This window comes from Xiphias gladius, chromosome 2 (assembly GCF_016859285.1).
Source record: "Xiphias gladius isolate SHS-SW01 ecotype Sanya breed wild chromosome 2, ASM1685928v1, whole genome shotgun sequence".
Lineage (NCBI taxonomy): Eukaryota > Metazoa > Chordata > Actinopteri > Istiophoriformes > Xiphiidae > Xiphias > Xiphias gladius.
This window is the reverse complement of record NC_053401.1, coordinates 5,444,715-5,469,600: the sequence shown is the minus strand read 5'-3', so window position 1 is coordinate 5,469,600 and position 24,886 is coordinate 5,444,715. Positions and strand designations below refer to the sequence as shown.

Sequence of the window (24,886 nt, the reverse complement as noted above, 5' to 3'; positions counted from 1 at the left end):
ATGGCAACCTCTTACAGACCTCAAGCCTCCTATCTTGCAGCCTGAGGGAGAAAATCCCGCCATCTCATGTGGAGAGGCCCCTTGTCTGAGACAAGCAAAACAAGTGTGCATCACATTGCATTACAGAGCCTCCCTGTAGCGCTCACCTGTTCTGCTAGTCTGCACAATAGAGACACAGGTTAGGGACTTAGCGAAAAAAGGCTTAATCCACAAAAAATATCGGCCCTTTAGTTTGATGATCAGTCTGCATAATAATGTCCAGATCTGATGACTGTTGGATAAAGGCTACCTAGAAAATCCACATTTGATATGTATGATCATAAAAATCAACATGCTTTCAGGTAGCCTTAAGAGGGAGATGGATGCCTTTTTCAGTAAAGGGAATTTTTTCTGATCGCACATTTGTTGTAGAGATTAGCAAGATTGAGTACTTTATATTAACTTTATAGTTGAACATAAAGGTCCATGTAGTTAAGACAACACGCAGCTTGACCTTGAAGTGCTGCCTTTCATTTAATATTTTCCGTTGTTTGAGTATCATTAAGTACTTGTGTACTCTACATGGCCTATTCTTTAGACATTGCTATATTGGCGGCAGGATCTGATGAGTTTGACCATTGCATGTAATACAGTACATGGCACAAGGGTGCTTTTATGTGTATAACCAGTATGCCTATTTCTTTTGTGGAATTGATGCTCTCAGCTGCTCCTTCTATGATGTAACCAGCTGAAGAATTATTGGTAGGAAGATAAGCTTCGAAGTCCATACTGTCTTGCAGCATTTGATATTTGTGGATTTTGGAAGTGGTCTGCTTTCACACCACTTTTCTTGCGAAAGGTTGCACAAGGCTTCCAGGCTCTTTGTTATGGTTTAAGACCATCTTACAGTAGCAGCTGGACACTCATGCATTTCTAACATATTGCAGAATACATTAAGATGCAACTTAATAATTCATGAACTGGAATCTAGACTGTCTAGATTTTGTTCTTTGTCTAGGTTGAATAGTCAACTGCCAATCGTCCTTGAATGTGATTAGCAATTACCATGTTTTGGTATTTTGTTATGGCTAATATTTAGATGATTGCGTATCATTGCCAATGACACATCTTTGTTTGGTATTTCAAAACCTGGTCTACAATCATAAGCCTATACAGACGCATGTAATTTGGTTCTGTTCAATGCATACAAGAGACAAATCATAATTTCATTTGCTTGTATTCTTATTTAGCCTCTTGGTCCCATTAGTCATAATTTTGATGAATGATCAGTTTTGCATACAGCATTGCAGTCTTGAGGGAGCAGCAGGGGAAATATTACCACATCATGATATTATTAACCACATGAAAAAGAACAGGTCCTGAAAAGGAAACTGTAACCTTTCTATTGAGTTCAAACAGATGGTAGGAGCAACATGACGAATACAAGGAAGAAAGCATGTCTGGATCACCATCGATTTTAAAGCCAGAAACAAAAGAAACAATAGCGGATGCACCGTGCAGTTACATTAAAGAGTGTCTTATATTTTCTGCCAGTACCACCCCATTTCCATTTTAAAAATCAGTCAGCAAGTTTGTGTGGAGTGGCTGTCCAGCACTGAAGCTGTTAAACCCAATGTTCAACTTTACATAGCAGTCACCAATAGGTGTCCTGTCCTTTTGGGCTGCTTGGGTGTTTTGAATTGGGGTAGTTGTACTTGAGATGCACTAATATGAGATGAACCTGACAGTCTCAGTTTAACTTCTTACATGGAAGTCTAGGTCATCCAGTGCAATGCTGAATTCCAGTCTGCAGTGAATCACTGTAGCACTATTGCAAACTCAGCGTTCTTGATGACTGAGAGTGTTAATTTAGAATTGGAGCCCAAGAACATGTATATTTTTACCTGTGTATAATTGGCATGTCTCTCCTTGTCAGGCTGGCCTCACTTGCTGCTTCATTCAGTCTCCCTACCAACCCTATAATCAACAGCAGGAAGTCCTTGTGGTGTTTGCGCGCCAATGCTTTGCAGCATGCCAGGTCATCTGCTGATTGTGACACATCAGTGTTGTTTCCCTGCGCATTGTTTCAAGATAACACGTGTGACTTTGAAAATAGACAATGTGTAAGCTAAAGGGGATGGAAGGATTGGTCTGTACTGCAATGAAACAGACCGTTTCTAAAAGTTTGGTTGATTTATAAAGGTAGCTTGTTGTTGAAATCATATTGCCGTCATCAGCTCAAATGGGATGGAACCATAACCTGAACCTGTACAAGAAAGATAATAAGTATAAAACAACCATTTACAGCAACTGAAAATATCATGTCAGGGTGCATTGATATATTCAAATTAAATTTGTCTTCAGTGAAAGATGGAGTATGTTTCTAACTCACTGACTTTCCTGACAAGTTACACATTAAATAGTTGGCCTGTAAAGAAAGTACTATTGTACAGATTCCCCCTAAAACTGATTCCAGACTGGATGGATCTCATGCATCCCAACTCTATGTATGACAGTGCTTTGATAACACAAAGCGGGGATGAAATGCCAGAGGCATCCCCACCATAGGATCGGGAATGGTGAGGGTTCTCTGAAGTATTTCAGATGAGCATTGCTGCAGGTTGGAACTGGTTCCCCTGGGGTCGTAAGGAGAATTCCTCAGTAGAGTAAACCTGCTGCCACGTACATGAGCTGTGTAGATGGCAGGGCTACGGACACGGACTTGACCTTGCTCAAAAGCCCGTTTCATGTGGTGCACGGGCACACTTTTCTTCACTCAAGTTTTTGAATCTCTGTCTTTGCATTGCCAAAACATGGCAGTGCTGGTCTTTATTCAGTGAGTAAAATGGGAAGTTGATTTCAAACCATAGGTCCTCCATTTTTGCTGTCTTCCTTTCTACTAAATGGGTTGTGATGATGTCAGTGTGGGCTCCTTTGATGGGTATTCATCACCCAAACATCAGGTTGTAGCTTTTTCACTGCATTTTGGAGCAACCTCAGAAGCTGATTAAAAAATAAAACATACAAGCAAAATTAGGGATACGCATTTCCCCCCCAACCACACCAATGCGCACGCACACACACACACACACACACACACAAAGTGAGAGAGAGAGAGACTCGTTAATTTGCTTTTCACAACTCTGACAAAATTTTCAAGGATGTCTAGTTGTAGACGTATGATTTGCCAGCTTTACCTGCCAGTGTTTGCACTGCACCCCGTTTGTTTTTGGTTTTGTTTTGTTTTGTTTTTGTTTGTTTGTTTGAAAGAGTTCCACACAAAACTTTTGACAGCTTTACTAGTCTTTGGCTTTGCATGTTTCTTCTGTTTGCACAGTAGCATCTAATCTCACAGAGCCACACGTTTTTTACGAGTGCCTGGTAGTAACGCCTTCTTCCTCTTCTTCAGTGTTTAATGGCGGTTGGTAGAAAGCTTTTAGGTACATTACCTCCACCTTCCGGCACTAGTAATATGTTAGTTGCTACCAGGCGCCAGGAAAAACAAGGGAAAATATATTTTTTTTAGACAAGATGATAGTCGAATAAACTATTCCATTTTTTGGTAGTAATAGTAATTTAATGATTATTCGAAAATTGAAAAATCACGACCCATCTCTAATAATTGCCTGTTTAGACTTTTGCGCAAGATAAATTGGTAAAGGATCCTTCCATGTGCCATTAACAGACTAATGGCAATAACTTGCTTTTCTTTCTGCCCCAACTTTTGTGTATGACCAAGTTGTGCTAAGTATTGAGCTGCTGTGAAATGTTTGTGGGATGACTTCAGCTTTTGTTTTTTTGTTTTTTTTTTTTTTTTGTTTTTTCCCACCCTGTGGCACACAGTGTCTGTCCTTTACTTAAGCCAGGTCTTCTTGAAGCTATCCCACTGTTTGCTTGGCGAAAGTCACATGCCTCACACAGAGTGTTTTTTATGGGCTGTTTTTGAACTGAAAACACCTGGACGCAGAGACTGTGAATTCCTCATTGTCTTAGAGAGCAGCGAGTACAATTACAGCAGAGCGCATGTCCATTTGTTGTCTGTTGAAGGGTGAGGTTACATTCTTTCCATTTATTCTCAAAATGGCTGCAACTTCAGCTGACGAAATAAGGGATAGAGGTGAACACGGTGATTGGCTCATTACACACAATCTAGACTTTGTGTTATTGTTCAACCCAGAGATACAGAACATGATATCCTTACGTTTTCAGTTGGGAAAGTTGTTGCTTCCACCTGTCACGGAACTATAAGGAACAACTTGCCAACAACTAAAGGCTGTAAATTCACGATTTCACCTTTTTGCTTTTCAGACATGCCTGTTGGTAATGAGTATTTTTGAAAATACATAATGAGATAATTATTCTGCTGCTGGTTTGACCATTGAAATGAAATGACATACTTATAGGAAATATTTTAAAAAGCTTATTCCACACATATATTGCAAGTAAAAAATACTATTGTTCCCATACAACATTGCCTTTTAATATCAGCTAAAAAGATAATAAGCTAATACATTGTAGCGTCTCTCAGTGTAATGCTGTACCTTTGCATTTGATTGGCATTGATTTTTTGTTAGCGCTGATCCATGAGTGGTCATGAGATTGCATGAACCTGTTTGCTGTGATGCCACCCAATTAGTGTTTTGTGAGTCAGCGCATGCAGACAATACTCTTCCTACACATAAATAGCAGTGACAGTAAATAGGCCAAAACCTTGACAGTCTGATTACTTGGGCTTGTGATTTAAGTGGACTTACTGAAGTATGGCCTCTGTGTTAGCTAGGTGCCGATTGTTTTTTTTTCTTTTTCTATTTATATATATGTTTTTTAAATAATCGTAAATGATTTAAAATTATTTGCATGCCAAATGTCTTTCACTGGAAAATACAAAAATTTTTTTTAGCCGACTATCAGGTGAAGGAAGATAAATATGCCTTTACTAACGTCATTATTTCCTGCTCGTGCAATACTAAATATAGTCATATAATTGTTAATATGAGCATCAACTAATTCTATTTAATAACAGATTAAACTAGAGAAAGTGATGGAAAATAATAATGCCTTTTGTTCATCAAAAAATGGTATCAAAAAAAATAAAATTTCAGTAATAAGACAGTCATTAAGTCATCAGTGTCCTCAGACAAAATTCCATGTTTTATAGAGCATAAACGTCAGGTCACTGAGTCCAATCAAGCTGATATGTTAACAGACTGTTAAATGAATATTTAATGAGCCAAAACCACTCAAGCTGCTGTATAGTGAACTAAGATTTCATTAAAGCCCAATGCTTAGACCCACAAGATCCAGGTACCTGGAGTTTTATAGTTCATATTGAGTAAAAAAAAAAAAAGGATAAATAAATAATAATAATATTTCTGGTTCCTACATTTTGGTGATCAAAACAACTGTGCGGGAATGTTATTCAGTCAATAATTGATGACTGATTAATCACAGTTTGGTGATTAAACAATATCGATCTAAAGCGTATCAACTGACATTACACACAGTTTGTGCACGCTGTTTTTCATCTCTGGGGCATCGGCTGCATGTGATGCATGTTTTAAGTAGCTGAAATAGATTTTTTTTAATAAATTAATTTTTTTAAGTAATTAATGTGGCTAACCATGAAATAATGAACTTGCTTAAAATTTGCATCCATACCCCTGTGTGTCTCATTCAAGCTGTTTTGAAGGACGGTAAAAATGGATCCCCTCGTGCTTTCGAACGGGGGTATTGCTCGTCTTTCCTTACTGAGGTGGTGATGGTAGGAGGGATCAGGGTGTTGGAGATTTCAGGCCAGAGAGGAACAGGAAGTGCCTGTTTATTTTTCTCATTTCCTCTTTGAGGCTCCACTAGTGAGCCTACTTCTTCCACTCCCTCTGCTTTTATCACTGACGCTAGCTTAACATAGACACATGTACAGATGTGTGAGCCTATAGCTATCTGCACTGCCTTGCCTAATAATTTACATAAAACCAGGCAAACTAATGTGCATTCTCATTTTTTTTTTTTTTTTTTACATGTGGTATGGTGAATTAATTGGATTTCTTTGTTTTTAAAAATTGTGTATCATATCTCATATAGAGATGACCGAGGTCTGCCTTGTATCACCATATCATTGCTTAGTTATTTCTGAATAAAACTTCACTCCAAGTTGAAAGTCCTGTTTTTGTAGGGCTGCAGGACAGATGAAAAGCAAGTAAAAGTCACTATAACGTCAACTGCAGTTTTCCATATTAAATGTTCACCTGCAGGTTTATTATTCTTTTTTACATGTGAGTAGGTTATTATAGTTTGTAAATTACACTGTATTCATCTTTTTTTGGTCAACTCAAAGCTCTGGAATTGGTCTTGGTCTTTGCGTGACAGTGTACTCGCGATTCACAATGCATTGTGATGCAGTGTTACTCTGGTGACAATCCATATTTGTGCTGGTAATGGCTATAAATTAGTAGAATGCCTGCGGGGCAGACCCTGGCATCCACACTATTCATTTAACCTCGTGGGTTCAGAGCTTGTTGGCGTGAACGGTGACATACTGCCAGTACACTGGGGGAAGAGGGGAGGGGATGTACTGTGGACCATGCTCAATGCCTCTTTAGTTGACTGTCAGTGACTGCTGACTGAGCTATCTTCTGTCCTCTGTATAGTAGCCTCCACATAAGGGCTCTATTATATGGAAATATCAACAGAGGTTGTATTCTGCCATCTCTCTGTGGCAATCTGACCTCTCTGCCTTCTCCCCCCTGGTGCCCCCTCTTGCCTTTGGACCCCTCACATGGAAACAAACTTGGCTCTCAAGTGGGGCTATTGTTTTGGCTGCTGAGCGAAAGCCCAAGCGAAACATACAGTTACAATCTCGCCGGCATTTTTCCCCCCTCTTCCTCAATCCCGGTCGTCTTTTTCCATGGGAATCCCAGGGCCATATATGGTCGTCCTCAGTAGCAGCAGCAGCAGCAGCAGCTAGAGTACTGAAGGCAAAGTGTGTGTGTGTGTGTGTGTGTGTGTGTGTGTGTGTGTGTGTGTGTACACACGTGTGTGTAGTGTGTACGTGTGTGAGTGTGTGTAGTCTGGTTACTGCTCCCGACAGGGCTCATCTAGTGGAGGGACCCAGCTGGTCGCCCTGCAGCGCTATAACCCTCCCCTCGTACCCTATGGCCTCCTGAACCCTGACAATAGCACAGAAGCTGTGAGCTCTTTGTTTCAAACTCAAACACACACACACACACACACACACACACACACACACACACACACAGATGTACAACACCTTACAGAATGAACCTTCATGCTATAATCTTTCTTGGAAATACAATTTTACCAATCATCATGTAATTCCTGTTTTGCGTGTCTGGTTCATTGTATTTCCAGTTTCATTTTTACTTTTTCACCCCATCTCCCTCTGAGTCTGGTCTAATCCGTCTAACACACACAGACACGCAAACACAGACACATAACGCGCTCATACTTACATGCAGGCGGTAAGAAGGAATTCCTTTTGTGGAAGTGGCTGCGCGCCTCTGAGCCGATGACGTAGCCCATGAGGAGTGGCCAGAGCGCTGATGCCTAAAGCCCCAAGGCTAGGAGCATTACTTATCTGGGAATTTCTCTACTGGTATGCTAGTCCAGGGCCTTGCTGCTTACTGGCTAGGTGGTTGAAGAGAGAAGTTGTAGTACTAGAGGGGGAGGGAGAAAAGTAAAGCATGAGAGGGAACAGTTCTGAGCTCCAGAAGAAGCTATGTTGTCCATACTGTTGCTTTATATGGGAGAAAACTAGTCTTTCCCTGTGATGAAAAACAAAAAAACAAGACCTGTGTTATGAAGCTTTAAAATTGATACCCTGAGCACCAATTCTGTAAGCCAACAAGACTTTTTCTCCATTTGTACATGAAGTTTATGAGGATTCTTATACCATAATACCTAGATAATGTTTTGACTTTCCTGAGGGATACTAGAGGGTTTCGGCTATCGTCCATTTCATCGCAGAAATTACAGCAGTTTCACTCCCCCCACCTCACACAAAGAGGAAAACTGAAGAGGCCTTACTGAAAGAACTAGATATTTGTGAGGGATGGCCATTATATTTTTATGAGTTTGAGTTTAATGTTTTCTTAGACACACCATGTTTTGTAAAGGAGCCCGGGGTGTCTTGTGGTTGTGTGGGTGACTTTAATGCCAGCCAATGTCCTGATCGCAATCAAAGTGAGAGTGACTCAAGCCTTCTGCAGGTTGTGGGTTTGAACAGCTGTTCCAAAACTAAACAGTTCCTCTCATCACTGTGATAATCTCTTGGTTTGTTGCGGTTTTACATGTAGTGACTGTAGCATAATCCACATCTCTGTGGAGCGATTTTATTGGGGCTGTTTCCTCAATAGAAAGTTCAGTTGTCCCTATGAAAACTTGTGACAGAGGTCTGATGATTATCCACAGGAATCTGGACATTATTTCTGAAAAGACATTTTGCTGTTGAGTTGAGAATGATATTACTCAGTACTTTGAGCAGCTTAAAAAAAACAAAAAACAAAAAAAACAGAGACTGGGGCAAAAATCGGACTTCGTTATACTTTGTTAGCAAGCAGGTCGCACGAACATGAGCCATAACAGAAAAAAGAAAACTTTAGAATTACACAGCAGAAACTTCGGGTCCGATATTCAGTTTACATGACTATTTTAATCAACTGTATCATATTTAGTTCTCCAGTTTTAGGCTTCGTCTGTGGTACCGACTGATTGGTCTCATGATGACGCTTGGCACCCAAGCATACTGTTGTCAGTCATGGGTGTTACCATGGGCATGCACCATTGACACCGTCATTGAATGAAGAATAGCTCCTAGCACAATGGACCCTGCTGCCTGCCCGTGCCACTGAGTTCTACTCTCAGCAGTAAAACGTACAGGCGTCACTACAGCAGCTTTCTGCAGGGTGCTTGAGTTGGCCATCTGAGGGTGTTGCTAAAGGAAGTCAAGGAGGGGAGGAGTCTTCAAGTGTCTCCTTGATGTGGAGTGCTGCTAAATTAAGCTTGAAGCTCTCTGCGCGATGGCCCACTAGATAATAAACCTACCCTTCCTATACACACAGTAGCTAAACTCCTTTACAGGCTTGTCGATCTGAAGTGAAACGTGTTGGAACATTTCTAAATTCTATATATTTTCTTCTGCGTTTATGGGTTGAGTTTGTTTTCTGTTTACTGCAATAATGTAAAGTCTATTGTTGCAAAGTCTACTCTGGGGGTGTAATGCAAGCCATCGTATCCACAGAAAAAGGAACTACGACTGTGCTAGTAGTAGTTAAAGTTTTGGTGAACAGCTGAATATCACCTGACTGGGTCTTGTATTTCTTCATGCCGTCATACACACAGACATACATAAAGATTATAATACGTAGTATTAGCACTCACATAGTCAGTCTATAAGACATCCTTTTTTCGCCATAAAAGGTCATGAAAATTGCTCCGATAAAAGTTAAGTCATCCCTGCAAGATGTTAAAAAAAGTAAAGATGGCACCTCAAGAAGCCCCTTTCAACATTAGCTTTTTGATGTTGTCTCACAGTGGTTTGCTTTTTGCGCTGCCTTCAAGGGCTATCCGACCAACCCCTGTGTGCTTTAAAATGAAGTCTTTTCTCTATTTATTTATGTTTCTTACAAAAGCCTGACAAGGCCTGAACCCATGTTCTCTTTTTGGCTTTGTTGTCATGGCAACACACCAGCCTCTTTTCTGAGGTGCACGTCATGGGTGCATTTTTTGGCCGCTCTGAGGGTGGCTTAGGCCATCTTCTTTGCGGCGCTAGTAGGGAGTAGGGCTTGAATTCCTCCTTATTATTTCAGGATTAGACTGGTGCATATGATGGACACCGTATTGTTTCTGTCTTAATCTTTTCCATATTTATCACTGCTGGCTTAGGAAAGTTTATTAAATTAAACTTTTGATAGTGCCTATAATCAGTCCCACGTTGGTGCAATTAATTGATGTGTGTTTGAAGTAGGTATGTACATGGACCTGCTTTACTTACCTTCCTGTTTTAGGAATTTGTTGGCCAAGTGCAACTCTACTCTTGAAAACACTGACGTCTTTGCATATATCCAGCATTTATGACTGGTACTTATCTAGCAAGGCCGGACCTGACGACATGTTAATGTTTGCCTATACAAACAGTGTGGTTTTCAGTTGTAAGGCCAGTATTTGTGTTTTTTGTGTCATGTGTCCTACGGGTGCTCCACAGTAACTTTAAATGACTGAGGGGACAGGTTTTTCTTTCCTGCTCTTTCATTAAGTGCTACTTGAGGCTAGTTCTTTCTTGACACAACAAGCTGACCTTCCAATGACACATGTCTGATGTTTATTTTAATGTGTTCCCATCAGAGTGGAGAAGACACATTTTGCGATTTTTTTTTTTTTGTAAGAAGTGAAGTGGTCTGTCATGACCTACATGATCAAATAAGCTCTGCCGACGCATTACCGTAGATCCCGCTGCGCTGTGCATTTCTACAATATAAACATTAGATTGCCTTTGGTATTGCGTCCCAGCTTTGAAGCACTGTTTAATGTGACACGATTCACCTGATGTTAAATTAGTTTAATTCTTCAGAGTTTTCTCCCGATTAGACTTGGTGGAATACTGACATTTCTCTTACACCCCTCAGTGAAAATTTTTAATGATACCTATTCTCTATGGATTATGGATTTTTATCAGACTCAATCTTTGACTCCAGTTGACCATGGTTTAGATTTCTCAACTTCAATTAATTTCTAATTAGAGATTCATATTCCCCCCCCCCCCTAATCACATCACACAAAGCCTTATGGATAAACAGAACTGAACTGTTGTCAGAAACTGGCTGCTTACAATGTAAATCAAACTCTATTGAAAAATCAAATGGAGCATCCTGTGTCCATTGATTAGGTTAGTACTTGATTTTGTTTGTGCTGTTACGTCAACTTCCCAGAAGCCTCAGTTTCCATTAGAGAGGACCTTTTATCTGAAAGGGCAGCGAGGACTCGCCCTGTAGTCCTCTCTAGCAAACTGTACGTGTGGCTTACATGGTATAACGCTAAGGATGAAGCAAGGATGAGTATTTACACACAGTCCGGACCAAAATCAAATCCTTCAGTAAATGTATCATCACACTGGAAATAAAGAATCAACCCGAATGTTTTCAAAAACATTTTATGTACATTTTGTCACAGGTACTCACTAAGTTTAGTATCAATTATATCAGTATGACTTTATTTTTTGTTGAGCAGGCATGTAGGATATTGCGTAGTTGTAACTAAAAAAATTTGTTTTTAATGATAGGTTTAGGGTATTTCATGTCTTTGTCCCACTTTTAATTTTTTACTGTGTGTTGCCATCTATCTTACTGCGTTACTGGTTGACAAGGCCTCCTCTCTTTGCCCCCTCTCAGGCACACTGGCCAAACAGGTTTAAATGGCTATGTCCCTGCTTGTGCGTGGGTCACTACATGTCTGTCGCTGAGAGCACAGCGCAGGTCCTATATGTCTCTTGGGAGCTAATTGTGATATGTGAGCGAAGATTAAGCCCACAATGTTTCCTTATATTACTTCAATTAATAGTCAGATCATCCTTCTATGCACTATCTGACTCTCGCTTTGCCTGCTGTCAGATATTAAATATTTTGTCTGTGTAGATTTATATGAACCATGGTGGTGAATGTTAGCGCAATGTGTCATTGCAGAAGTATCTGCTGACCCGTTACATTAATTCCCTTCTCTATACATTACTTTCTGTTGGTTGAGGTGTGTGCTAATCCCCCATCAGCAGTACATAAAAAGGTGGCTTTTAGATACTGCCATGCTTTAAAAATAAAACATAGAGGATCCTATGATACTTTCTCTTGACTCACTTCTTCTTTCTCCTGTCCCTCTGGCCACTGTACTATTCATACTCTTGATGCGGGCTGCAACTCTGGCACCTGTCAGCCACATATAAATTACAGCCATCAAGGGATTACCTTTGTTGGGTTCCAGTAGTTGCTAGGAGTAGCCAGTCAAGGAAGGCTGGTAACACACCGAGGAGGGATTTCACAGCCAGCGCTGCATTCACCTTAAGGGGCTTGTTCCCATTCTTAGAGAAGCAGAAGACTTTGATGAAATAATAAGTGTGTGGGGAAGGTCTGAGGAGGTGGATTTAGATGAGAGGGAGAAAGCTGTAACAGTCTTTAATTTCGACTTCATGTAATTTTACAACACTCACAAATGAAAAAGACAAAGTATCAGTGCATCGCACCATTTCGTTAAAGGTCCTTGACACACCAAGTCATTCTCAAAGAACAGCAATGGCAAACTGATTAAATGGCTAAATGTTGCTTCATATCACCTTACGCATTCCGTTAAAATTAATAAGGAAGCAAGTAGTCAGTAATGTGTATGTGTGGTCCAAAAGCAAAACTGGAAGAGCGTGTTGTGGAAAGATAAACCCGACTAGCCTACAATTTTCCCTCCACTGCGAACTTGTTTAAACTAGGTCCACAACTAAGGATTATTTTAATCATTGATTAATCTGTCAGTTATTTTTGTGATTTTAATAAATTAATCTGTCAATCAGAAAAATGCCAGTCACAATTTCCTAAAGCCAAAGGTAACATTTTTTATTTTATTTCAGCTCTAGTTTCATATCAGCTTCATATGTTTGTATAGTAAATTACAAATATGCAGCTGACACTGTCTATGTTAGCTTGAGGCCTTGCAGTTGTGGAAAAAGAAAAGGCAAAAAAAAAAATTAAAAATGAAGAGACTGTACTAAAAAGGTGAACTCACCGATTCACAGCCAGTCAGACAGCTTGCTTTCACTTACTGCCTTGTTTGCCAATTCAGCACGCTCGGTGGGCTGGTGATAAGGGCCACTTGTCTTTATTTTGAATCCCAAAAGAAAGTGGATTGCATTATAATGAATCTCTGGAGGACAGGCACAGCGACATGGTGACTCATGAATGTGACCAAAGAGTGTGATTGCCTGTGAGAAATAAGCACCCGTCTGCCTATACTCTCTAAGGGACAATACATGTAGCTCGTAATTACATGGTAGTGGTGTTAAGGTGATTGCTATATATGATGATGAGGAATTAAGATATATATATATATATACACAGATTGTCTGGTACACCTGAATATATCTGGCTTGACTGATCCTGTGTATAATCTTTGAGTGTCCCCATACTTGATTTACAAAGCCATGAACCACAGGTCTGCCTTTGTTGATATTACCAAATTGTGGGCTTGGATAGGGACCATAAGCTGCCATCTGTTGGGTAAGAGTAGCCTCATTATTTTCACATGAAGATGGCGTCCAGCTAACAAACCCATGAGGGTGACATTTCACTAATGAGAGCAGCAGACTGCAGCACTCTCAGAGTAACATCCTGCTTTGCTCTTTGCCCTGTAATAAAGTCAGATGAACCCAGTCTGTTAGAAAGTCCATCTGCACTTGTAGAAATTCTGTCAAAGTGCCTGAGCACCCACACACGACTAGACCACATCATACACACACACACACACACACACACACACACACACACCGTCAGTTAAGCTCAGCTCAGCGAGGCCTTTGCAGGCTCTCTTCTTCTCTGGCCATGTACGGCGTTGTAAACGGCCCAAATTTGGACAAGGATTCCAGCCAGATAGTCGTGTGCCCTGAACGTGAGGCCGCTGTGTGTTCATGTGTATCTGTTTCCCTTGTCAACGCTTTTGTTGCCATAGCAACCCCAGGAGAGAGAGCGAGACAGTCTAGGCACAGTGTTCAATGATGTGGGTGAGGGGTCTGGGTAAAGTTTGGTTTTAATATTGCTGAGCGGTAATTGTTGTGGATTTTAAGTGATTATCTCTAATGATCATTTACTACAATGACTGTCCATCAGTGGATGTGTGTTTCCACTGAAATTAATTTTTTAATGGTTGAGTTTTTTTTTATTTTTTTTTTCCTTGGGATGTTGGATAGCTGCAAATACACTAGAGAAGAAAGATTTGCTGTGTTTTCCACTTGAGAACTTTATTTCTGAGCACTGCAGGTCACCTTGTTATGTGTCTTTGATGTGAGGTAACTTCTTAACATCAGGGACTGTGTGTGAGAGTCCTGAATGAAAAGTGCACTGTAGTCTCTCCACTGCTGCTGTTCCTCATTTTTGTTGTTATTAGATGTTGAGCAGAAATATGACCTCCTTGACAGCCTACTCCCTCTCAGGCATGTGGCCAAGTGAAGCTGCTGTTGCCCTTTCAGAATATAAATTACAGTTTCTAATATATTCAGTATACAAATTTATCCATCTTACAAGATCCTACAAAACATTTACTTGATCGTGCTCACCCAGACATATGGCCTATCTGTGAAATTCTGAAAGTTCCCAACATTTTGAATGAACACACATGTTACTTCTTCAAAATATATGATAATCATGTCTGTCTGCAAAACAGCAGTGGCTTAGTGGTTAGCAGTATTGCCTAAGAGTAAGAAGGTCTTGGGTAGGCTTGTCATCATAGGACAAGTTTCACATCCAAAAACAGACTTTTTTGTTAAGTACTTTGGGGGGCATTGTCTCTTTCAATAGAGCTGAGACAATAGAGGAGAGACAAGAAGGGAGGAGGGAGAGATTGGCAGTGACCTACAACAAAGGTCCCTGGCCGGACTTGAGTAGTAGAGATGTTGCGATTACATGGTTGGTGTCTTATAAAACTGAGGCCTCCAGAATGCCCCCAAAGACAAGCATTTTAAGTGGCTGTCTTAAGGTCACATTGAACAAATGCAATGAGTCAAAGAAGCTTGGCTTTACAAATAAATTTCAATTTATCATACAAACGTTCATAGGTTTTAAACAAAAAGAAAACATTACAAAAAACATACCAAGCATCATTTTAACTGCTAACAAAATATATAAAGAATTGCTGGTTATATAGTAGACTCAGCAGGTCTTATAACGATAGCCAGTAGACAAAGTACCCCCCCCCGGTGCAAATTCTGCTTCATAATGTAGGTAAAATAACAACATCTCCCACTTCATGAGTAAGAAGATCTTAAATTAGATCTCTCCCACTTCAAGCTGCTTTTTACTTGTGTGGGTGTCGCTTTTGTTTTCAGTGTATCGTCAATCAAATATACTTTGGTGTATTTTACTGGAGGTTTCAGAAGTGTAAGACAGTTTGCTAGTGGGCACCTGGCATACACCAGGTATGCACCTACTAGGAAATTACATTAGTCAAACATAAATCCCAAGGGAGAGGTCTCTGTCATCTGTGCCCCTCTTGTTTGGCGACAGTCAAAGATGTGCTGTTCATCATCAAACATGTTTCATATTTTGGTCGGTGGTCTTTTAGTGTGCTACCCAATATGTTGGAGTCTGTGCAGTGTTTTGATGTCCAGACTGAAATTACTGTAAAGGAAATCTGTTTTGCGAAAAATATTGTCAAGTGAACCTTTATCCATAGGCTTGTGCCGTATGCCCCTGGCAGTGCCACTCAGCCCAGAAAGGAGTGGAGTTTGAATGGGTTTACTTGTATTCAGATGTTCGTCAAGGTGCTCCAGTTTCATCCCACATTGAATGACATGCCTGTTAGGGACCGCCTCCTGTACTTCACCAAGAGCCTGGCTTTACATCTGTAGCATGTCCCCAGCACCAGCAAATGGCACAGTCCCCAATAATTAGGATTGATTAAATGAAGAGGACAAACTCTGGGTGCAAAGTGAGCTGGCGGGCAAAACTGTTTTGCTTCTTTGTGCGACCACAGATGTGAATTTAATTGAATGAATCATCTGCTGCTCAGTGTAAGAGAAGAATGTACGATGTGTGCGTGTGTATTTGTTGTTTGATTCATCACACTTGAAAAAGTATTTGGCTAATGTACAAAGCTGACTTTTTTTGAAGTAAAAGCAGTCTTTGAAAGAGTAAACTGGTTATCTTTTTGCATAGAGTAGCAGCATATAGGCACCTCAATGCCTCCATCAGCAGTACTGCACTATGTGGTATTTAAAGCACCCCTGCTATGTGCAGACATTTTGGGAACGCTCCAGCTGCGAAAATCCCCCAATAATTCTGGACACGTGTCAGACCATCAGACGCAGTGCAATTCTCTTTCCATGCAAGCTATTTGTAACTATGGCACAGCCCATCCCACTCACATTAGTTCATGTGCATATGTGCATGCACTTGAATGTGGACACACATAGACACACAGGCCAGATCAGTCATCTTGCTTTTTACAGTGGCCTTACTCCTTTTCCCTCTCTCCTCTCTCTCAGGCATGCATAGATGACAATGTTGACATGGTGACTTTCCTGGTGGAGCATGGAGCCAGCATCAACCAGCCTGACAACGAGGGCTGGATCCCCCTCCACGCTGCAGCCTCCTGCGGATACCTAGACATAGCAGAGTAAGTGTCGATGGGGTTCTTTTTCAAACCAGCTGATTCAGTTTCTAAGAAGCAGTAGTATCTGTATCATCAGGTTTGGTTTCTGAAAACTCATTCTTACTTCCTGTGTTTTATCTACGGTTGTTTATTCTAAGAAACACTTTCTATAACTGCGGCACCTCTCATTAGGCCTTTCAGTCTCAAGATTGTGTGAAAATATCTTAGCAGTAGGGGCTGTATGGTGGCTATATAAAGGTTAAGATGTTACTATAGGCTTTATTTTGATTGTGAAGCACAAAGTGACATGGTTGACATGGCTGGGCTCCAGCTGAGGTCTGCACTGCTCTGTCACCTCTCTGAGCTCCCCATTAGTGACCTCTGTTTTTATATTGCTGCTAGCAAGATTGATGCCCACTCAGTAGGGCCTAATGTATTATTCTAATTATAGTTTTGTTTTGTTTTGCCAGATCAATGGGTGGGGGTTGGTATCTATGACCATTTAAGTTTGCACATCTGAGCATATCACAATTAAATCCCTTGCCCTCCATTTATAATTTATTTTTCATTTTTTATTGTCATGAAAATAATTATTGTACTGAAAAAACTCTTCTGAATTCTTTAGCTCTGGACATCATTCTTAACAACTGCCAAATAGTGCATGTTTCGATCTAGAAGTGTCCATGTTGCCATTTCAGGTAGCGTGCAACAATCAAGAGCCATCCTTTTCATAATCAGTAGCACAGAGTTATGGTCATATTTTAACAGGAGCAGCAGCCCATCCGATAGCTCAGACACACATTGTTAGTGATGTAATCAAATCTGGAGAGATCAGGGTCGGCCACTATATCTGGATTTGAGCTCTAGAGTTGCACTCCAGTATTTTCTTGCCCCTAGTCCTTTTCAGGCAAGAAAACTTCAGAGGTCACAGAACACAACACAGATGAGATGTTATCAGAGAATATTTAAACTGGCTAAAGGGGGCTGAAGGAGCTCGGTTGTGCTCATTGTTCAGCATATTGGGAGTGTGCTGTGACCTCCTTTTACGTCTGTGTTACATTACAGGAACCTGGCTATAGATTTCTCCCCACTATTAATGTTTTCACAAAAAGTAACAAGCACAAATGGCTGATGTTTATGCTCAAACTGGATGCCAGGTATATGTCTGCTAGCATTTAAGTTGTAATTTGATAGGCAGTATTGAACAATAGTATGAACAAATGAAATATTATCCCGTTCATTTAAACTTTTTCACAATTTTTCAGAAGTTCTTCTAACTTCTCAGACCCCTCCAGTCTGTTTTCATACAGCCTCATAAACGCAGCATCAGCACTGGGCTAGTATTACAGAAAACAAGAGGTTTTCTGTTGTCACGTAATGACCAGAAAGGTCAAGTGGCTGGCCTGATATGGGTGACTAATGGAGACATCATGTCAGAGAGAGAAACTCAGCAACCCGATGTGGGTGGTGAGCTCTCAGCCATTTTAGTCCCAGCATCCTCATTCACAGTGACGGGAACAGCAAAGCAGGACGGTATCTGCTAGCCCCCTGTTGTCACCACAGCCAGCTAATGGGAGGGTTCGGTTAAGAAGCCCACAGTGGGACTCCAGACCATAAAGCCATCAAACCTAGTAAAGCTGACCCAAAACAGGAAGAATAGAAAGTCCAATCTAGAAGATATAAAACTTTGAAACGTAACTGCAGTCAGTCAGTTGCCATTTGGGGGGAAGTCATAAGCACTGAGTGCGTTTCAAGTGGTGTGTTGGCCTAATGAGAAAGGCCTGAGTCTCACCAAGCTTTAATTGGAAACAGCTGAAACAAAGATGTTGAATGGTTGAAGAGGTTTTGAATTGATGCTGGTAGGAGGCAAACATATAAAGAGTTAAATCACAAAGGAGCTGTGGATATAGTGTTAAATGCTTATTTTGGTTGTCTGATATTATTTGTAAAGGGTTTTATAATTTAACTTTAATCCTTTCAGATGATGTGCCTGTTTTTTACTGAATCATCTATGAATAAAAAAGTTCTTCACTGAACAGTGTTTTTGATTCCTTTGAATTCCTTAATCTTGAATATTCCAAGAAATTCCACCCTCAAAAATATCTTCATTATCATGAAAGTCACCACAAATACCCCCAGTAGCCTTATTGTTTTATTTACAGAATACCCACAACTGTCAGGGTTTTATCAGGTGACCTCCCAATTAAATTTTTTTGTACTCTAGGCTTAGCCATTAGGTGAAGATTTCTGTCAAGTTTTAATCAGTGTAAAAATGCTGACTACAAATAAATCGGCTGGGCACATATATATATATATATATATATATATATATATATATATATATATATAGAGGCCGATATTCGCCTATTACAGATATATTGGTATGGGCACGGGTTGGTCAGTAAGTAACAAGAAATGACGTAGTTCGGAAACAGTTGTACTGACAAGTTTATGTTTAGACTGTAAAATGTCAGCTGAATGCATATCTTGCTCACAATTCATTAATGACCAAAATTAAGGGGTGAGCTGCGGGGGTGGGACTTCGAAAATCTTGGAGAGGAGTACAGATCAGTGGCACACACTTGCCTGGATTCCTGAGGAAGACCCTCTACAGTTTAAACACATTGCACGAATTATGTGCCTCGAGTTTTCAGCTCACATGACATTAGCACCTTACTGAATACATTTGAACACATGCCATTTTTATTTACCTTTGTCATAAAGTGTGTGGGGAAACTTAAGGACAAGCCTTTCATACAATATGAGCATATGAGCAGCCTTTTTCTCTATTGAAAGTCCCTTTCTCTCATCTGTGTACTTGTCGTATGGAACAACATTGTTATTAACATGTTTTATTGTGGCCTTTTTAGCAACAGCCTATTAAGATGTCAGAAATTTTAAGACAGAACAGTTATGCACTTTCGTCATTGTAATTAATGTAATCAATATATGTGGTGAATATATGTGATTTGGCCTTTGCTAAAATGTGACTGGAAAAGCAGAGGATGCATATAGTGTCAGCAAATGTTGGCATTGAACCAAAAGCAACATTACAGACCTCCTGTCCTTCAACTGTTTCCTCATCAGTTAAAGGAAGTGACACTTGCCTTTACATCCTTTCCTTTTCACCCTGTCAAAGGCCAGCATTCGGCCTAAAACTTTAAAGTGCAACAATCAACTGGATTGTTTCTCTGAGAATAATATTTACTCTTGAAGCTTTTTGAAGATTGTTTTCAAAAACATCCCACTGCCATTAGTCTGAATTTTCTTACACGTTTTTTGTTGCAGGTATCTCATTAGCCAGGGTGCCAATGTAGGAGTTGTGAATAGTGAGGGTGAGACACCCCTGGACATTGCTGAAGAGGAGGCAATGGAGGAGCTCCTGCAGAATGAGATCAACCGACAAGGTACAGTATTACAGACATCTTGAACTCTACCTTCCGGGTCACACTGGACTACAAGGTCCTTATCACCCTTCCCTCCACTTAAAAAAATACTGGAGTGCAAATCGTCTCTCGAGTGAATGTAGCAATTGATAATACAGCAAATCCAGTCAGGTCGAGCAGATTATGTAATGTGAAAGAAAGGGAGACAGGCAGATGCTGCGTTTTTGGTTGATACCAATATCTGGAAGAGCTCCAACTGAATATATGTGCACTGTGAAGAGTTTTCAAGGTTAAGTGTTATCATGTAATCCATTTTAATCATCGCATATCTAGAAACAGTCCTGATGTCATACGCATGTTGAAGGCAGCGTAGCTGCTAGGGGCTCTATGGGTATTTTTATGCATGTGTGAGTATGTTGTCAAATAGGATCTGAATTCTCATTCAGTGTCACTCACCTGCTGTTTCTCACCTGCTTGCTTGAAGAAAACTTACATAATATAGAAAAGGGATCCAGCTGTGTTTTGAGCTCTCATGTGATGATTCAAAACTGAAAAGTCGGGTTTTTCTATTTTTGGTCAGGGCATTCTTTAGATGATGAAAAGCCCTCCCCTACGGTGAGAGGTCATGCACAGACGTGTTTACTGGCCCCGGGCCAGAGGGGTGCTCCTCAGCTCATATTCACTGCTAAAGGTTGGCTGGCTTGCCCGTCTTCGTGGCACATTTTGCCATTCCTTAAGAAAGCCTAACATTCGCACATTCATTTTCTTTGCAATCAGTGAGAAATGCTACATTTAAATGCTTTCCTCATTGGTAGTTTACAGTAAGGTACGAAATGCAAGTCTTTCACACGTAGCCAATCATGTAAGCCCTCGCTGTACATCTAACAGCAGCCTCATTAGAAATGTGTATGTTGATCTTGTCCATGGGGTCAGAAGATCCAGAGTCTCTGTTATATGTAATGTATTCAACTGTATTGGCTTACACTGATTTTTCTTAAAGCACTGACTATTTTGCAGTGCTGAAAACTGTCTAATGTTCTGAGCAACCTTGAGAGAAAAGGCCGTCAGTAAGCTGTCAGTGTCTTGACAGGCCCAGTTAACTCAAGGTCCAAGTGTTTGAAAGCACATGGCATTCAGTTATGATTACACCCTGCGCTGTTTACATGTTACGCTCCCTGGATGTATTATGTAACTGTGGAGAGACTAGCACACACCCGAACCTCAAGCATCTCTGCCAGCGGCACCTGTCAGCTTTGATTTGCCAGTTCCTGATAGATAAGCTGCCTGGTCCAGAGCATCCGACTGCTTCCTCAGCTAAGGTCCATCACTAAGGGATGCAAAACCAAACATGAGTCCTCATTTAACGTGCTCGTAGACTTCACAGAGCCAGACTACTGAATAGTTGTTTTTTTTTGGGACATTATGTATTCAAGTTTGATACTTATTTATTTATTCATTAATGCAGTCTGGCAGAAAACTGCTTTTGAGATAAAACTCCACTGAAGAGTGAATTTGCAATGATCCTGGCCTGAGGGCAGCTGCAGACAATCCACTGCTCAGTTCTCTATGCTAGAGGTAGCAGGCAGCATTATGCAACTTGCTGTTGTGTAATGCTTCTGTATGTTTGTAATGTGATTTTCTCCTCTCAGAGAGATACTAGTCATGGGGTTAAACCTGTTACCGAGTGGCCATGGTTTCCCCTTGCCAGGGACCACCTCTAGATCCTCTCCTTGACCCCGATTGAGTCAAGTGACTGCACAGCCCTGCCACCCTCCTTCTCTTCTCCATCAGCTGCTGCATGAAAGCTGCTCTCTGTCCTTGTAATGGACTGAAGGTGGACAACCTCACAAATGTTTCTATCTCACACACTGTCCCTGTTAGCTTGGGTGCTGCTGAGGGGGCAAGGGGCAGGGGTCATTTGGATTAGACTGACAGCAGTTTTATCTTCAGTACAGAAATTCTGTAGTCCCCTCTCTTTTGACTTTCCTAAAAAGCCAGGACCTGTATTTACTGCTGAGGGTTCCTGGTGCATGCTTCAGGGTAGATTTCTGTAGATATTTAATTTTGCCTTTGCCAGACAAACAGTAGGTATATTATCAGTTAGCTGAAGCAGAAGGCAAGTCCTTTTTTGGTTTATTGGATTTTCTCTTTATCTTAATGCTTAGGTAGAAGATGTGCTGTTCTCTTGTAAAAACTCAACTTTGAACTGCTGCCAACTCTTCCACCGGGCTCTTGTTCTGTAGTCCTACTTAAAGGCCATTAGGCTCCCTGCTTTTTATAGACACAGTTTAGGCTACTTCCCAAGAGATCACGGGACATTACCCTACCTGGCCACCTCCCATCGCCTACGTTAACTGAACTGCCCTACTGAGGGTTAGGTGTGTTGTCTACCATATTATGTGTGTACTGCACTTAACTCTTACTTACTTATATTTAGGGTTGATTTAATGACATGAATTATGGCATTTTCGTGCGTGCCTTAACTTGATTAGATAGATTTACACTATACATACCTGGCACTGTATGTTCTTTTAATGTCTTAAAAATCAAGCATGTTACAAAAAATCAGTTTAACACATGTAGGTATTGATAGAATACGCCACTGCACCGTGTGACACCAAACAAGGTCGGCCAACATTTCTTCACATTTCTTCTCACTTGTAATCTGAGTCTAATAGCTTAGAGTATGTCGCTATTTAACTTAAATTGTGTCTGAATTTTGTAACCTTAAAAAAATGTGGCAGCATTTTTGTAGGCATTAGTTAATGCTTAGTTAATGCTCCATTGACCAGCCAGCCATAACAGTACATAGTTCCAGTTCCTGTCCCGAACTCAGTCAGTTTGAAATGAAACTTGAAATCCCGTCAAACATAAACCCAGACACTCAGTCATCTTCTTTCCATTTGGTTTCGCTTTCTTAGATTTGAGCTGACTTGTCCTCTTAATCAGCAACATGTCCAGTCTTAAACGAGCCAGAATATTACTGTTGTCTTGCTCAATTTGAAGCCTGTGTTGCATATGTTGGAAAGAAGATGGATTCTCACTATGAAATTCTGGGCTCCAAGACCAACTTTCAGAAATTTGAAGGAGCAGAAAGCAAATAAGCAGGTGTCTCAGTAACTGTCTCAGGAATTGTGCGTGTGCTCCCCTTGATTAACAGATCTCCTTTTGCTTAACCTATCGCTAAAGTTAGACTTTTCCTCTGCCTGCCCTTCTCTCAAGCCGAACTTGCAGACACAGATGTCCTCGTGGGTTTAAAAGCTCAAGGCATTCTCAAAACTTTCTAAGGTGTCAGGAAATGAGTGATGATGTATCCTTGGGCGTAGAACAAAAAACTATAAAATCAGCTGAGGTTTTGGCTCTTACCCCAGAGCACTTCTTGGATCACTGTTTATGTAGTTCAACACAGTTGACGCTCAGCTGACAAGTCAACGACTCGTGCAGCAGTGCGTTTCAGACTGTCTTTTGTTCCAACCAGGTGTCAACAAGACAATACAGGGCTGTTTTCCCTGCTGACCTGCGTGCAGCGTATAGCTTAGACGTACTGACCAAATTAACCAGCTGGGGCCTGTATGTTTGCAGCCACTATTTCATTGTCAAATTGAGAGAATATTGGCTCAAAACTGTTTGCCAAAGCAGAACAAGAGCTTTACAACACCCTCTAGTGTTTAGAGAGGTTACCAGAATAATGCTACATCTATTTATCCTCTGTACAATACAGAGCATCAAGGCCTGCCTAAATAAAAGTACAGGGGTGAATGGGTTGCATCTGGCGTAACAGAGACTTGTCATAGCTGTCATTATGGCTGCATTATCATAGCAGTGTTTAAATATGGAAAGATTTATCTCATGGCTATGTGTTGAAATATTTTCTCTTCTCTCAACTGTAATCCATAGTCAAGGACTAATGTAATGTATTCCAAACATTTGCATACTTTACTGTAGACGTAAGACAAGAACTCATAATAAATATATTGATATAATTGCGCCTCGTTGTTCTTCCTGCGCTCTCTGGGTTCAGTGTTGCAGCTGGCACCTTGTTCCGAAGTAGCAGGTAATCCTTGGATGCCACCTGAACAGTCTCCTCTTTGTCATCAGGGGTGGATATCGAGGCAGCCCGGAAAGAAGAGGAGCGGGTCATGCTGAGGGACGCTCGGCAGTGGCTCAACAGTGGCCAGATTCAAGACGTCCGGCATGCCAAGTCTGGAGGAACAGCACTCCATGTAGCTGCTGCGAAGGGATACGTTGAGGTTTTAAAGTAAGCAGTGTTCTTAAGCATTAAACCTCTTTCTCACCCGTTCCCCTGTTGTGGTAAAAATGCAATGACCACATGTTTATAGCTTGTTGTTACGTAAAGCCTGGCCTGTAATTTACATTAAAGAAATACTGTTTATAATCAAGACAGTGGTGAGGCCTAACATCAGGATTTTCTTTGCTAATGTCAAACATATCTTGGTCTCTGCATCTCGTCAATGCGTTGTTCCGACATTGTCTCTGTGGGCTGTTAATACAGCTACACTGCTTGAGGATAGGAACTGCAGCCGCCTGTCCATCTGGTCTGGGAAGCCAGCCAGCATACGCTACTGCCATAGATAGCTCTAAGATATCTCAAATGTTTAGTGACTACCATATCCAAGACAGGGATCTAAATGTTTTCCCCGACATGGCACATTTGTTGGCTGAAATATTAAGGGTTTAAATTGCCAAACTCATCCAGCTGCGCTAAGATTTTCAGATTATGTCTCTGTGTTTTCGGGGAGTAGACTCTATTTTATAAATCTGACCTGAGGTTACAATGCTGACGCACTCCTAAAAAGCCTGGCCCCTGGCAGCACCTTGAAAGATAAGTTTAGAGATTAAAACCCGAGACAACAAGGTTTGCTAATTCTAACAAAAACTACTTTTGTTTCCCCTCCCTCTCACACTCCTTCCTCCTTCATTGTGCAGGCTTTTAATCCAAGCAGGGTATGATGTAAATATTAAGGACTATGATGGCTGGACTCCGCTACATGCAGCAGCACACTGGGGCAAAGAGGAGGCATGTAGGATACTGGTGGAGAATCTATGCGACATGGACCTCATTAATAAAATGGTGAGTAACTTGAATTGTCATGAGTCCTGTCATTAATTGCTGTGCAATGCATATTTTAGATAACTTTTATTTTATTTTA

General features: G+C 40.8%; 1 protein-coding gene across 11 annotated transcripts in view; it reads left to right on the top strand.

Moving 5' to 3' along the window:
• Positions 1 to 24,886, top strand: part of ppp1r12a (protein phosphatase 1, regulatory subunit 12A) — a 51,089-nt gene that overhangs the window by 4,663 nt on the left and 21,540 nt on the right. For all 11 annotated transcript variants that reach the window (XM_040148002.1, XM_040148048.1, XM_040148084.1 and 8 more), the window contains exons 2-5: positions 16,223 to 16,353; positions 19,618 to 19,736; positions 23,814 to 23,973; positions 24,663 to 24,807. In XM_040148002.1, the coding sequence (XP_040003936.1) occupies positions 16,223 to 16,353; positions 19,618 to 19,736; positions 23,814 to 23,973; positions 24,663 to 24,807 (555 nt within the window). The remainder of the gene's footprint in view (positions 1 to 16,222; positions 16,354 to 19,617; positions 19,737 to 23,813; positions 23,974 to 24,662; positions 24,808 to 24,886) is intronic.